A 16,903-nucleotide genomic window follows, 5' to 3' on the forward strand; every position below is an offset into this window, starting at 1 on the left:
CCAGTGTCAATAACTGGGTCTTTTATCTTATTTATTCCCATTAAATATGGTTGAAATTATTTAAATTTATTTATATATTTATATATGCTTATTATTTATATTACATTATTTATTTTTCAAAAATATATAACATAAATTTTAATTACACTTCTTTTTTAATTTTTAATAATATAATTAAAATGTTTATTGATTGCACAACTATAAAACTATTGCTGTGATTGTTAACTGTTTTGAGACAGATCATATATAAACATTGAAGTTTTTTTTAAAGAAATAATTCAAACAAAAAAGAAGTAATTATAATATGCAGTAGCAATAGACAATTAAACACAAATAAATTTATATACACATAATAAACTGTCAAATAGTAGGTCAATTGTTAAAATGCAAGACAAAAATAAACAATCCCATATTTACATCAACTATCCGTAATAAGTAATGGAATGTAATTAATTACTTATTTTAATTAATAAAGAAAAAGAACATTTTAATTTACTTAATATTTCTATCTCTAAAGTATAAACTTCAATATTTTTTTTCATGAAGAAACATTGAGCATCTTCCAAAAATAAACAAACAAAAAATGCATACAATACAATTTGTTGCATATTAATTCGATGACATGCAATAAAATTTATCTACTATTAAGTAGAATGAGTTGCTCAAAGGCTTGAATAATTAATTAACAAACATCAATATTTTCTACAACAAACACGATGACGATTCTGCGCAAGATTATAAAATCAGACTTTGAATTATTTATCAACTCTCAATTACACTGGATAATGAAATATAAATTCTTTGCGTTGTTACAAAAAAATCTATACTGTATGTGCAATACAAAAAATTATAAATATTCCGTAGTTATATAAATATATTAATAATTTTTTGTATGCTGATTAGTATTAAACTCCAATCACCAGTTGAAGAAATAACTTTTAAAAATTCAACGACACTAACATATTTCTTCTTCCTCTTCTTTGCCATTGTAATTCAACTACTCAATAATTATCTATTATAACATAATATACCATTAAGAAAAACCTTGTATTAAAATTTATTTTCCTATTATTTTTTATCGTCTTGGGTATCTATTTTTCGGAACACTCATCGCCGAATTATCTGTTACGTTTGCCGGATTGTACATCATTGGTCCCTGCAAGCAAAATATAAAATATTAATTTTATTGATGATAGTAAAAAAAATATACAAACATATAAATATTTAATTACTTTATCAAAGTATAAGACATAAGTTAATAAGCAGAAAATTAAACAGAAGAAGCTTTTAGCAATTATTGAGTTAATTTTAGATGAAAAAGATAAGAAGGATTATTAAATAAAATGAAAAACAATGCGATGGAAGATGAACGGGTTGATGATTATTTGTTGATTCAAACAGTTGGAAGATCTAGAAAAAAAAAAAAAAATAATTTTACCTTGATCCGTTGCTGAAGACGCGGATCCCTCATTGTGTAGCTCTGTACCTCGCGAGATAGTGAGCTAGTCGAGCTCCACCGAGAGAGCTAAATCCCATATACAAAAATATAATAAAGCCATCTCAAAGACTATTTTACCATTTGTTCTTAAGCTTGTGTTAGATCATTACTGTGCTTCGTTTGTTTCTTAATCTTATAATTTTTTAACTTGATAACTAATTTATAATTTTCGTGGAGTAAAAATTAATAAATGAGTTTGTTTAAAAAATTATAAGTTATTAATAGTTTATTGTGTTTCAAAAAGCCTTATTTAAGTAATTCGAAAGATTAGAAGCACAATAGATTATAGGATCATGCGAAAGGAAACTGAGGAGCCAAGCGCGAACTAAAAAATTTCTAATGCCACTACAATGCGTTAAACTGTGCATAAAATATCGTCGAAATAGTAAATAAAAAATAATCACAATAATTTATGTAAAAAATCTTACTATTTATAACAATTGTTATTTGGCTAGGTCATTCTGGTTCCCCGACTGCTTGCAAATGAAAACACAAATTAAATTAATATATTAAGTAAAAATTAATTTTTTAAAATTATTTAAAATCATTCAAACTCTGGCATTTATGAAAATTATTATAATGAGTGTGAATAAATTCTACGTGAGATAATAAATAAACAATAATAGCTGGCTTTAGGAAAAAATAATTTGCGAACAATAAATTATTCAGTAAGTTAAGATTTAGTAATAAATGATAAAAGGATTGAGGAATAACTCTATTAATAAAATATAAATTTTACATTATTTAACAGTAAGTTTATATCATACATTAAACAAATCAATCATACACAACATTCATAACAATACTCTAAAAAATAATTAAAAATTAAAAGCATACTGCAGCCAGAGTACAGAGCTTAAAATCTACTTTAGAGTGTGTGTTATGCAAGTTATGTTTTTGAATGATTTATAATTGTTTTCGTATTGTGTAATGTATGATATTACTGTTAATTTTTAATACTTACACCTTGGCTCGCTGATTCATTTTGCGGAACTGGGGCCGGGGCTGGCGTTAAAAAATCTACTGGTGCATTTGGATCATTCACTAAAAAAAAAAGAAAAAAAAATATAATTATCAATTTATAAATTATTGATAAGTATGCGTTGAAAAAAAAAAACTAACGAATCAAGAGAAAAATTCTTGAACCAAGAAAATAATTTTAAAGAGTTTAATTATCTTCAATCAAGATGAAAAATTCTTGAATTAAGTAAAATTTATTTAAACCAAGAAAAATTTCCTAGTTTAAGAATTTTTCTACTCAAATCAAGAAGATGAAATTCTTCAAAATTATTTACTTGATTCAAGTAAATTTTTTTTTCTGTGTATGAGTTATTGAATTAAATTAAAAATTTATATAAGTACCTGGGGTTGGGACAAAAAGTTGAGGCGACGAAGCAGCCATAGGCATCATAGGCGAATTAGCAGGCGTTGGAAGATTAGACGGCGGTCCATTGCTTTTAACTCCTCCAAGGTTCATTACATCAATATAATTAGCACGCATGCTTCTAGACTTTTGTAACTTAAACATATTGTTGCTTCCGGTAATCATCTTCGATGAATTGGGAGTCGAATTATCTAAGCTACGTTGACTTTGATGAGAAGAGATAGTTTGTTCAGGAATCGGTGGTGGTTTTTGACTTTGTTCGACAGCTGGCGTAGATAAATTCATTTCTGTCATTTTTGGCGGTGGAGCCAACCGCGAGGAACCGCTATCTCCATCCTCGTCTTTGTTACTCCACTTTTTTGCAACTGGGTCCCAGACAATCTATAGAAAGAGTAGTTTAATACTAGTTAGATTATTTCATTACTTTAAAACAGATTTGCAAATAAAAAAATTTTAATTTAATTTTCGAACAAAAAAATTATTAAAGAAAAATTTACTGATGTATTAGTCTTTATGTTACTTAAAAAATGGGTATTAATAATGGAAATAAATTTCACACTATAAATTTTACACTATATACTGGCCTGTGATCGTCATTCATAAGAAGTTGATCATAATATTTTACCACAAGTACCCGCGCCGAGCCTTAAGTAACATAAAAAAAATCTATCCATCCTGAGATCACTTCCATCTTAAATAACTTATCCTAAAACTTACACAGACGAAAACTTACCGTTGGATTGCTATCATCCGGCAAGATCATCTGATTTTTAGGCTTAGGCGTAAGTTTACTGAAGAGTCCTCCAAACCACGACCCGCCAGAATTCGCATTCTTTTTTTCCGGCTGCTTGTCTTGCTTTTTATTATCACCAGTCGATTTTCCGTGGTCACTCGGGTCCAGGGTGTCCAGTTCCTCTAAAGGATCGTACTGCTTAGTCGATGGACTCATCGAAATCTGCGGCTGGGGCTGAGACTGTAATAAAAAATACGAATCATCATCGCAAATTGGCCTCAGCAAAGTTTGTCTATGCATACTGTTAAGGCTAATTCTTGAAATTTTCAATTTAATAATTAATCATTACCAATTGTCAATCATCAATCATAATTTAATATCAATATCAAGTGCCATAACAGAAAGCAACGACAGACTTTGCACACCACCGATATTTCAATTACGATAACTAAGAAAAAAAATATAACTTAATTATATAATTTAAAGGCATTATTAAACACAACAAATTCATTTATTTAAACACTTCTAATACACATCAATTAATCATCCAAGATTAGAATAAAACATTTATAAATATTAATAAATAATTATTAAAATAAACATATCTTAAATTCACACCAATTAAAATTAATAAAAGCAATTGTTGTAATAGTAAATACCCTTTCGACCAATTAGATCTACTTAACAACATAAAATAATATTGCATTATTGTGTTAAAAACATTTTTCACACATATAATATTTGATTTACATTTAATGTATTCGTTCATTCAATTATTCATCATATATCACTGGAGCATCTATGTCAAAGGTTTTGGATATACGTTTACCAGGAAGCACACGTGTTTTATTAACTTGATTATCTAGTCTATTGTCAACATAATTAGCAGCTGGAACGTCAATGTTAAACGTTCCACCAAAAATAATAGGCTTATACCCAGAATTTGCTGAGTTTGATTCATTGTACGACCAAGCATCTACAGTATCGCAAATGACATCTTTCCTTCTGATATGCGGTGCTACTCTGACGATTTTTTTCTCTTCAAAATTACAATACTGCTCAAGTGTCTGTCCACGATTTTTCAAACGTCCAAAGTTTTTATCAACTTCAAATGAAGATGAACTAGATGTGGTAGTTGTCAAGTCAAAAGACTCAAGTTTCATTTTACTGAATTGAATATCCAAATCTGTTGGATTTTTATAATTATTCAAAACATTTTTAACATTTTCGTCTTGCTCTTCTTCATCACCATCATCATCATCATCATCGTCTTCACCGATTTCACCCTCTTCGTCGTCTTCTTTAGGCTCTTCATCAGTCTCTTCACTAGATACTGGCTTCATCTTAGGCTTGCATTTAAGAAAAACTGCAGGCTGGGCTGACGGAGGCTTTAAATACTTAGGATCTATCTTTTTTTGTTTGCTAACAGTTGGCAATTTCTTGGCATCCATAATATTTGGAAATGGTGTTGTTACTTTTGGATATTTAACTAATCTTCGTGGTTTTTCGGTGTGAAAAATAGTTGTATCATTAGGTCGTGAATCATCTTCAGTGCTTGATCGAAAATCATTGCTTATTAATTGATTTTTAGCCCGAATTTTACGACGGCGAATTGTATTTAGTGTATTTGCATAGGAAGAAGCATCCATCAGTATTTTATTATCATTAATATTATTATAATTTGATGGTGCAGTGGTGAATGTACTTACTTCAGGTGTTGGTGGTTTTTCCTCCTTATCAGACTGATGAAAGCATGAATATAATAAAAATTTATAAATATTCTGATATTTTTTTTATCATGTCACCCAATGTAATCATAATAAATCACACAATCAACATGCATTATTATTATTACTATTATTATTAGTCTAGGCTTAATCATTTTATAAATTTATTTTACTTTTTAACTCTTCTTAACGAACTGTCAGAGTTGTGATTGACCATATAAATTTTATCAATTTGAACTTTGGTAAATTTTTACATCGACAATTAAAACTTTAAAACTTTTTTATAAAAATTATTTTTAAATTATAATTTTTACTTAGCAAAGTTCAAATTTATAAATTTTAATTATTAAAATTTACTTTTTAAATGTTATCTAATATAAAATCATACAAATAATTATATTATTAAATTATCTCACCTCGTAATTCCATCCAGGTGCTGGAGCAGAATCAACGTCAGTTTGTTCACCGTGATACTGCATTTGATTGGACGGTTGTTGCCAATCAGAGTTATAATCTCTCGAATAATTTTGATTGTAAGTCTGCTTCCAGTATTCTTGCGGTTGTTCCTGCTGCGACTGCGACTGCTGCTGCTGCTGCTGCTGCTGCTGATGATGATGATACTGATTACCATCTACATTCTGTCCATACTGAATATTTTGCTCGGTGACATAAGACTCTTGCAAGGTATTAGGAAGAGACATCGGTTGCCATGTATCTTGATTAGTATCGACAGTAGGCACCTCCATCATAGAGACTGGAGCATTGGAATAATCTTGCTGATAATTCCATTGCTGAAGAGTGTCACGCTGCTCGTGATCCGGCATGACACTTGGCGCATCTGTGCGAGCGCTAAAATTTGATTCTTGAACAATTTCGCCTGTCTGGCAACGACCCACAATATCACTCAAATTATTGAGCCAAGCCAGCGTAGCGACATCTTCAATGCAGTCTTTGAAAACTGGATCATGGAATTTTATCCTCTCACTTAAAGTGTAAACATTTTGGATGAATGATGCTTTGTATTTCGATGGCTCTTGCACTATGTTAATTGCTATTTGTTCAAGATAGAGCAACGCTTTTTCAATGAGCCCATGGTCAAGCATTTTTTGAGCGATTTCAAATTTAAATGTTTGCAGCCCAACAATTGTGAAACCTGGTTCGCTTAAATTCCGTGCATACTCGTAAATTTCCGTGAGCATTACTGCTTCGAGAGTGGCAAATTCAACGTAAGATTTGTGGTGATTTGACCCAATTAGCACGAGCTTAACACCAGGTGTTCCATAAATTTCAAAATCAATTTGCGCCAGTATGTAACAGAAATGCGCGCCATGAATATCGCCACGCGCTGTTAGTGTATCACCGAGAGTTGATATCGCGCGGCGATTTATTTCCGGATTAGCTGATGTGTTTGATATGATCATGGCCAAGTGTGGACGCCAGTCATCCCACTTACTGTCAGCGACACAAGTTACGCTCGCTGGTACTCGACCCGAGTGAAGTTGGTACAAAGTCTGAAGAGGATCTTGAACCGGCAAACTATTGGCGAAACGAGTCATGACAGATGCATGTGTACGCTTGTCTAGTTTACTCGCAAGGAAGAGTGCATGACCCCACAGACCTTCAGTCATCGCGTACTCTAAAGCTTCTTGAACTAGACCACACAGCAAAGTGTTTCTAAACTCATTTGTTATCTGCTCGACAGTTTTGATTGGTTTTACTTCTTCTATTTCTTGTGCCACTTCTTCATGCACTGATCCTTCTCGTCCTGCGCCACCTGACCGCTGTGAAATTGTTGATTCACGACGTATTGGTTTGTGGTTTGTTTTATGCGCGTCGTAAGGATAAATTTCTTTATTTTTCAACAAGAGCGTAGCAATATCCACACCAACAACGTTCTAAATGTGAATAATAAACGAAAATATTTGTAAGTTACAATCAAATTTATTCAAATGATATTTTTTAAAAATTTTAACTTACGCCATTCTGCTGAATAAGCATAATCATCAGCTGGTACAGCAAAATATAAGAGGCATGATCAATAAGTTCATCGTTTACAGCCGCTTTTTTTATTTTGGCTTCGCAGTACTCTATAATCGTCTTCTTGTGTGTAACACCCCTGTAATAAATAATTAATTATTATTAATAATAGCAATAATATTGGTTTTTATAAATTTATACGAATTTTCACTAAAATTTTCTATTTACTTGACCAAAGGTCCCGGATAAGCACGAATTTCCCGGGTAATTGGATCATGCATCAACAAACTGTCTACTTGAACAATATCAACTTTAGCACGCTCTCCATCTGCGGGATAACTTGCATGAACTTGTACCAATGAGCCAATTGAAAACGATCCTATAAAAAATTAATTTTGTCAAAAAATATTCTTTCATTTTAAATGATAAAAAAAATTTTCATTATTTTACCTTGAACATGAGATGTTGAAAATTTAGTTGGAGTAAGTCGTGAGACAATTCTTGAATCCTCCAATAAAGAAATATCTCCAATCGTATGTTTTCCACTATTTGTCCTGTTAATAAACCAAGTAATTTATTAGTAAAAAAAAAAAAAAAAAAAATCAAAAAATCAAATTACCAAAGCAAAAATTATTATTTATAGCATCAAATGAGGGCGTTCTAGCATCTTTACTTCTGGCCTACGATAAATTTTCGTGATATCAGGGTTTAATTCGTAGCGCGTTAAACCGTCTCACCTAATTAATTTACGACAACAATTAGCGCGTTTCCTGTGTACAGGACTGCTAGTCCAAATGGGGTATCCAAAATAGGGCACATATAAAGACTTGTTTGGTGTATGGAAGCAAACGGTTGACTTTCTGAATCTGGTATTTATGTATGTGTATAATAACAATAAAATATTAGTGTTTATTAGAAGGGATATATTTGACAATTATTAGTTAAAAAAATTTTCAAAATCATCAGAATAAAATAAAACAAATAAATTACCTGTCATCACAGGAACTTCTTCCCGAATGAACACTTGCTCGGTCCTCGGGATAACTTGGAACACGAACAACACTACTGATATTATGCTGTTGGTTTCCATAATATTTATTGTACCACTCCATATAAGCAGTAGGATTAGTTCTACGTAAATTTTCTAAGTACGCGTAATAATTATTATTGTAATTAGTTCCAAAATCATAAGTGTTGTAGCCATTATATCCATAATACGGGTCTCTGCGGCCGTAGAAATCGCGTTCTCGGTCATTGTAAGAAGACCTGCTAGAAGGTCTAGAACTGCGAGTATACGGATCATCGTAGAATTCGCGTCTAGGATCTCTGGGATCTCTGGGATCTCTGGGATCTCTAGTATCTCTAGGATCTCTAGGATCGTAATCACCATAATATCTGCGTCGCTCATCTCTCCTGCGGTCGTAGTCCCGGTCTCTCGGATACCTCGGTGGTTCATAGTCTCTGGTATCGCGACGTCTCGGATCAACCTCACTTCGATGACCCCTTCTATCGTCATCCTTAAGCCTCCTGCGATCGTCCAAGTCATCACGACTCAGATGACGGCGATCAGTTTCTCTGAATGACGCATCACGTCGATCCAAGTCTTCCCGCGAATTATAAGGCCGTTCGAAATCATGACCACGCCTTCTTTCGTAGTAATAATCATCATCATACTCTCTATCGCGATCGTAATAACTCCTGTCGCCTTTAGGATCATAATCATAACGACGCCTATCAGTAGGACTGGGATCCCGACGTTTCTCACGGTTGTCATCGCGACTGTTTCCAGATTCTTCATCATCTCCGTCTTGATAAGAATCGCGACGTTTAGGAGAAGAAGTAACAGCCGGAGGATTTTCAATTGACGCTCCAACAGCTTCTTCGCGTTTGTTTCTAGTCTCGTTTGACGGGAGGTCTTGCATCACATTGGCTGCTGGTAGAACTTGTTGGGATCCCGTTACAATTCTCGCATTGCTGTCTTCTGGAATAACCGGCTCATTACGGGACACACCGCCAGTTATTTGACGTACTACTTCAGCTGAAGGTGGAGGCTCAACGGAATTAGTTCCGCTACCAGGTACTTGACGTACTTCAGCAGGCTCTAGATTTATTTGACTTTGAGACTGAATTCTCTCCTCGCCTGAGGGATCGTTACGTGACTGCGAAGGCGGAAATGATCTTTCTCTTCCCGACGGATCGTTTCTACGCTCAGGTGTCTCTGTATCGCGAGACAGTAGTCTGCTTTCTCGTCTCTCTTGACCAGAAGGAACGTCACGGCGTTCCGTCCGATCGGATGATGTTATGGCGATAGACCGAGGCTGAGTGTTTAAAACCGGCTCTGGAGGATTTCTTCTGGAATCTAGATTACGGGGATTAGATTGTACGTATTGCTCTTGACCAGTAGGGTCGTTACGTCGCGGATCACCGTAGCTTGATTGACCCGGTACTTCCCGTAGAAACGGAATATCACTGGGCACTTCATCGTTTTCTTCATCGTGATTAGACGATGCTACACCTTGATCGTGATGCAAATCTGTCAACTCACCAGTTTCGAGGAATGTATTTCTATCATTAGATGCAAATTCATAATTTTCTGGCGCTTGCTCATGCTGAGATTGAATTACCTGATTAATTGGCTGAATTTTTTGATTTACCGGTTGGATTTGCTGAACAAAATTAACTTGCTGATTGACAGGAAGAACTTGCTGATTTAAAGGGTGAGCAGATTGCTCCATTGAATTTTTAATAGTTGGCTCAGTAACAATTAAACTTTTATCTTCTTCCTTTGATTCTTTAACGGAACTCTGTCGCTCGTGAGACTCAGGTTCATTCACCGAAGACTTAACATCATTAACGAATTCACTTGATTTAGACGATTCATAATTATCCACTGGCTCTGTCGGCAGCCAAGGTTTTTGCTGTTGCATAGGAGCACTTCTTTCAGCGACTGGATACCGGACATTTTGCGGTGGACTTGTTTTCTGATTATACCATTGATCATAGCCAGCTTTAGTCGTTGGTATACCTCTAACTTCAGCAGCAAGAGGAAGATTTATTTGTTTAGGTACTTCGCTAGGCACTTGCACACTCTCAGTGTTTACAGGATAAGGCATTGGGTTAACAGACATAGTATTTTCTAAAGGATTGTATGGAGGTTTTTGAACAGTCGCATGTATTGGCAAACTCGGTGATCCAGAAGCTTCAGGTGTGTTCATTACAGGTGTCGTTTGGTGGCTAGTAAACGATTCTTGGTAGTAATATGACGATTGAGCAGAAGTTAGAGGTACTGCGTACTCATGTGTTTGAATAGTTGGCTGTTGAGAAGAGACGTGGTCGTGAGATTGAATACTTGACGGCGGGCTAGTGGGATCATAAGTTTGATGTCTACTTTCAGATGATGCAAATGAAACAGGTATATAATGGTTTTGAGGTGAAGCTACTGTTTGAGCAATATGCTGACTAGACAAAGCTGACGGTTCCGGAGGTTTATTTATTGATTGGATCGACTGATTAGGCCACTGTTCTACTGGCTGAGCCATCGAATGAACAGGATACAACGACGGGTGGTTTTCATACCGCTGAGAATGTGAATCTTTATCTTCAATATTTAATTGCTTAACACTTGTTGTTATGTCACTCATAGTATTGCCATTTTTAACCAAGTCGATATTCCGACGATCTACTTTGTCATTAGTTTTAGTCTCGATTCCAGTGCTCTGCACTGCGAATAAATTACTCGTAGTATCGAGAACTGAAGCTGTTTGGCTTGAGGTGAAGACAGAAACATTTTGTTCTTCGGAGCGTGAATCTACTGCTGTATCTTGTAAACTTGCTGGAGTAGAATAATTAACCGAAGAATTATCCAAATTAACATCTGACAATTTTTTATCCACTTCGGGTTTCATGTTAGCATTTGACTGAAGACTAACCGGCGACCACGATTGGTTGGCATTGAAATTATCCGGCTGACGTGGATGGTTTGGGATAAATTGAGCTTGAGTTTCAACTCCTCTTCTATCATGAACATCTTCACGCCACTGGTTAGGCGCAACTGGTTCCTGGATATGCGCTTTCAGTTGATTATTGTCATGATTATCAGACTGCCACTGACCAGGCATTTCTTTTATCGGATTTTGAGGCGATGATTTATTAAATTGCTCGTGCACCTGCTGCTTACTTTTATCAACTTCAGCATGGTAATTTTCTCTTTTATTGGAGTTTTGATCCTGCCAGAACGGGTCAGTTGTTTGATTCGGCAAACTTTGACCTCCAGACTGCTCCACACCATTCCAGTTGTAAGCATTTGGATTAAACTGCTGAACCTGTTGTTGATTAGTCGCTTCGAATGATGAGGGTCTCGGAGAAGCGTAAGGATTAAAAATCCCCTGCTGCTGGTTAGCTTGCCACTGAGCTTGATTTTGACTGTCACTAACACTAGAATTAGTCGAACTAGTTTTCGGTGGCGTTTGTTGGGTTTGATTTACGGCAAAATTGGAAAACTGAGCGTATGAATCCGAATAACTAGGCGTTGATTCTCTAGCTGGTGGTAAATTTCCAGTTTGCGGCAATTGACCAGCTAAAACTTGTCTGTTTCCATTAATGTTGGTATAATAATTGTCTTGAGACAAATTCTGATGAGCTGGTCTCATATTTGTATAATTAGACCCATGGATAGGTGGTGGCTGCTGTTGCTGCTGCTGTTGAGGATGTAACTGATTCTGCTCTGCGGATTGATCGATATTCCAGTTCCAAGAATCATTGTTATTGTCAGCGTTATCTGTGCTCCAATCCCAAGAGTCGTTATCAACGTTATTTGTTTGATTAGCTCCCCCAAGAACTGGCTGACTCTGGTTACCGGTCATCCCAGGCCATGAATTCTGATTTCTGACTCCATAACTTGGTACTGCTGCAGTTGCCGAGTGATCTACTCGCTGTCTACCTATTTTTGCTCGATACGGATTCTAAAGTTGTAAGATATTTAAATTAAATTATCTACTTTAAATAAATTAAAATAGTAATAACAAAACTTGACAGGACTTACATTCATGGTAGCAACCAGACAACTCTTCACAATGAATATTTAATGTTTTAACCTGAAATATGTAAAAATAATTTAATTTTACAGAATAAAAATATAAACATTATTGTTCAACTCACTTTCATTTAAAAATTATGAGTTGATAAAAACAAGAAAGTTAATGTACTTTATAATTACTTATATAACAAAAATAGTGAGAAAGCATTATAAGAAGTCAAGTATATTTTTTTACAATAAATTTGACTACAAAAAGTGTTATTAATAGTAAATAAAAAACAAATAACTACTAGCAGCTGGTTACAATTTAACAGTATGACAAGAAATTAAAAAAAAAATCGATATTTAGTAGACCTGCATTCACCCATTACATTTGTATATGTGCACTTATTCACTTACTGAAATAATCGTGTCCGGTGTATATTCAGATAACTTTAAATACGCTTAAACGCATTATTTTTAAATATTTTATTTGTTTACCAATTACGTAACACTGTTATTAATATTTCAAACTAATAAAAATGATTGTAGAACAATAGCAAAAGATTTAATGGGTTTTTTGATAATACAATCTGGGTGGAATTAAATAGCAGAACAAAGTTTACGAGAAAGTAGACATATTTCCATTTATTGTGGTGAGGGAACTGAAGGGTATCACGGTGTCAAGAGGTGGTGCAGCGGGTTACAGAAGCACGTCACTATTTTATTTTCCTCTCACTAAAATTCATTCGCTTTTTTTTAATATTTTATTTTATTGTATGGATCACGATCACGATCCTGAGAGAGATAGACTTATATGTATAATGTGTAATTATTATCTACATACATTGACTTTTTAACTATCATGTCCACGCGGACGTTTGACGTGTCCTTCTTTCTTCTTTTTCTTAAAGGTGGCGTCTCTTTACAAAAATCATTGTCATTTTTCAACTGGGTTGATAACTTATCATTTAAGTAGGACGAATAGAAATTTGTATCATTCATACTGGATAAATGGTATATTGCGATGACACTGAAGTTGGCAGACATTAAAAATTATTTTAAAATTCTATTGGGAAATCAGCCGGGGGCGTGGCTTCTCCTTGCGGCAGAAGCAGTTACTACTTTAAGACGCTTTTTTAAATCAGCTGCCGTGTTTTTATATTGAATCATGTATTTACAAGTTTTATTAGAATCGAGTTTTTAATAGAAATTAAATAATTAATAAAAATCTCAATTAAAGAAATTTGTGAATTTGCATGATACTGAAATCAGCAGATAACGTGTCAAATTTTTATTTTATTAAAGAATTAAATTAAGACAAAAAATATATTTTAGAAATGTTTCACTTTCAGTTCTTTAAAACTTCTATATGTTAATTTTTTTATTTTTTGTTTTTCTTCTTGTAAGAATCTGTTTATTAAAAAAACCTAAAAATTGACAGATGTCTGTCCCTTTCAGCATCATGAATTTGCAAGTACTAAGCCCAGTCATAAAAATTCTTAATTACTTAAAAATTATTCATGTAACTTATTTTTATTACTGTAGTTATAACATTGCAACTATAATTACGATTCTTAATTTTACAAAAATATTTATTAAGTTATTTAAGCAATGTAAGCCTATCGTATTACATTGTATTTTAAAATTCACAGCTTATAATTACTGTTTTTGTAATTACAACAATATTTATGTTAATTGGTATAAAGTCATTTTTGATGAAATGTAATGGACACTCTCTTGGGCTGTGTAACTTCATTTCAGATTTTTAATGCATTTTCCAAGCTAATCGACGGTTTATAACTTCATCTTCACCAAATTTATTTTTTATCACCACAGAACTAGAATTTGCCGGAGGAAAAGTATAAAATCAAACTGTATTGTTCTTACTAGACTTGCTAATGACATTAAAATTAGTCGACATTCAACAATTTTAGATTTTTTTTTATCAATTAAATTAGAATAAAAATAATATTTTTACAAAATTGCTCGTATAGTTTATAAAACTTTCTACATGTGAAATTTTTTCAATTAATTTTTTTAATGAAAGAAATTCTAAAAACTTTTAGATATCGGCTAACTTTATTGTCATGACTTGCTATTACACCCATATACGCAGCAGAAAGTTTTATTTTTATTTTCTCGTAGAGGAAGCTCAATGATTACAAATTTTTGGTCAAGTATTAAAGTTGATCTTATTTTCAATAGTAACTAAGCTTATAGACAATAATTAATTACTTAACATTTTAAAAAAGAATTTCAACAATTTTTAATTACAGCTTCGGCATATTATATGACATTAGCTGTTTATACTCGACCTGCATAGAGTAGTTCACATTTGATTCGCCAGGTGGCGTATTCAAGTGGAGGATTTCCCAATAATGATGCAATTATTATAAAAAAAATTTAATTAAAAAATTCTACATGTGAAAATTAATTAAAATTACAAGTGATAATTTTTATAAGCATTTTTTTATTGTAATTGATTTGTTATTAAAATTTTTAAAATTGACAGCTGACGGCTAACTTCAGCATTGTGATTTTAAAAATACTTATTATATAAATAATCCAAAATAAAATATTTTATTAATTTCTTTAATTCAATTAAAAGACAGTAAATGATCAATAAAAAATTATAAGCAATTAATTTGTCAATAAAAATTAAGATTTCAATTTAAAGATAAAAAAAAGCTATTAATTTTACAATCGTCAAATTTACATTGTCAAACAAATGTCTAATGTAAATAATTTACAAAAGAAATTGATAAAAGAATTATACATTTGATTTTAGTAATTACTTAAAAGTTACACAATTATTTAATGAAGAAATAAAATAATTAACTTAAGTGGGGGTAGTAAATATGTATGTATGCGTATGTACTAATACAATAACAAAATGTAAGTGATGATGAGTTGGAAGTTGGAAAAGGAATAACATAAATGGTGGACTTGAATTGACTGACGTGGTTAGCCGTGAATGGTGATAGCGCGAATCAGTTGATGTTACAGTACAGAGTACACTCTTCAGCATAACTAAATGACTGTTGTTATTTTTGTAACCAGTATTAAATAAAAAAACAATAATTACTACTACAGAACGTATTTTTTGAACAAAGTGTCTATTGATATTTTATGCACCGAGTAAGACAAACAAAAATTTTTTAAAATGGTGTTACTTACGATGATTGCCAGGATAGCAGATGGGCTACCTCTTGCCGCGACAATGCAAGAGGATGAGCAGGTTAGTAATTATTTATTCAATATTAACTTTTATTATTATTTACACCGTAATTCAATTGTTTATATTTATTTTTGTAGAGTGGGAAAAGCATACTGGAGTATCAGAACCAAGCCAAAATGTTGTTTAGAAAATTAGGACCTCAGTCTCCAGCTAGGTGTACTATAGAAACTGGTCCTTATCTCTTTCAGTACGTAAAATTAAAAAAAAAATTTTTTTTGTACTTAAATAGATCCTTATGAATATAAAAATAATCGCTCTCTTATTTTAGTTATTTGATCGAGAACGACGTATGTTATTTGGTACTTTGTGAAAGAAATTGGAGCAAACGTCTGGCTTACAGTTATTTAGAAGATATTGCACAAGAATTTTATGCACAGTATGGAAAACGTGTCAATACAGTGACCAGACCGTATACATTTATTGAATTCGATACGTATATTCAAAAAGCTAAAAAGTCATTCTCGGATGGAAGGTCAAGGAGAAATATGAACACACTCAATAGTCAACTGCAAGATGTACAGAGGATTATGGTTCAAAACATTGACGACGTTTTACAACGAGGAACTGTTTTATCAGGTTTGTATTGAATTTTTTTATTATTATTTATATTAAAACTTTTATTATCAATTATAAATCGTAAACCTTGTGAATAAGCTAAATGGTGAAGTAGAATTCTACGATGATACATTCAATGCATATATATCAAATATCAATAAACAATTGCTCATTTATGTGTAAATTACAAAGATTTTTTTCTCGTTTTCTCTTTTTTTCATTAATTAAATAAATTGATATTATATTATTTAATTTTAATACTCTATTGATGTATACTGCTGATAGGTGTGTGTTGATTAATGAATAATAATAATAATTTTTATTTACAGAGTTGGACTCGAAAACTCAAAACCTTTCAATGCTATCACAAAAGTACAAAAAAAATGCGACAAATTTAAACAGTAAATCAATGTATGTTAAAGCTGTCGCTGGTTTAGTTGCATTCCTTGTATTTTTATTATACTTTTTCATTTTATAAATTTATTAATTAATTACAATTACGATAATTATTTAATTTTTTTTTATAAGTGGTGTTGCTGTGGCTTTATAAACGTCAGTTGTCAATTTATTGAAATTTTACTTCTTTTAATATTGTTATTACCATTTTAATTTAGTGTGATTATTTAATTCGTATATGGGTAAAAGTATTTCAATAATAAGTTATAAAACTATTTATTTAAAATTAAGGATTAAGGATTATATATAATATAATACTATAGTTGGAATGTTCAACTGATTTGTAATACTTTTCCTTTGATAATATAATGAGAACAC

General features: G+C 32.4%; 2 protein-coding genes across 12 annotated transcripts; one reads left to right on the forward strand and one right to left on the reverse strand.

The window, feature by feature from the left end:
* Nucleotides 1-125: 125 nt before the first annotated feature.
* On the reverse strand, nt 126-13,211 carry Sec16 (endoplasmic reticulum export factor secretory 16). 11 transcript variants are annotated; one of them, XR_012480771.1, is made up of 14 exons: nt 12,754-13,211; nt 12,361-12,412; nt 8,310-12,280; nt 7,770-7,873; nt 7,548-7,698; nt 7,320-7,458; nt 5,759-7,237; nt 5,325-5,357; nt 3,616-3,855; nt 2,861-3,263; nt 2,463-2,542; nt 1,927-1,971; nt 1,439-1,525; nt 1,108-1,156 (listed from the first exon to the last, which is right to left on the reverse strand). XR_012480771.1 is itself a non-coding variant. In XM_074257338.1 (13 exons), the coding sequence occupies exons 2-13, from the start codon at nt 12,364-12,366 to the stop codon at nt 1,076-1,078; spliced, it is 6,774 nt and encodes a 2,257-aa protein (XP_074113439.1). In that variant the 5' UTR covers nt 12,367-12,412; nt 12,754-13,211; the 3' UTR covers nt 126-1,075. The 11 variants fall into 11 exon arrangements, 9 of the variants coding, with proteins under 9 accessions (XP_074113439.1, XP_074113443.1, XP_074113442.1 ...); XR_012480770.1 differs by having other exon boundaries at nt 1,927-1,974; XM_074257338.1 differs by lacking the exon at nt 1,927-1,971 and having other exon boundaries at nt 126-1,156.
* A 1,903-nt stretch (nt 13,212-15,114) lies between these two features.
* On the forward strand, nt 15,115-16,680 carry Sec22 (vesicle-trafficking protein SEC22). The gene is made up of 4 exons (XM_074256499.1): nt 15,115-15,574; nt 15,652-15,761; nt 15,843-16,150; nt 16,459-16,680. The coding sequence occupies exons 1-4, from the start codon at nt 15,500-15,502 to the stop codon at nt 16,605-16,607; spliced, it is 642 nt and encodes a 213-aa protein (XP_074112600.1). The 5' UTR covers nt 15,115-15,499; the 3' UTR covers nt 16,608-16,680.
* The last annotated feature ends 223 nt before the right edge of the window (nt 16,681-16,903 follow it).

The sequence above is a fragment of the Cotesia typhae genome, unplaced genomic scaffold, assembly GCF_013202065.1.
Source record: "Cotesia typhae breed Kobodo isofemale line unplaced genomic scaffold, CoteBio_Ctyphae scaffold_152, whole genome shotgun sequence".
NCBI lineage: Eukaryota > Metazoa > Arthropoda > Insecta > Hymenoptera > Braconidae > Cotesia > Cotesia typhae.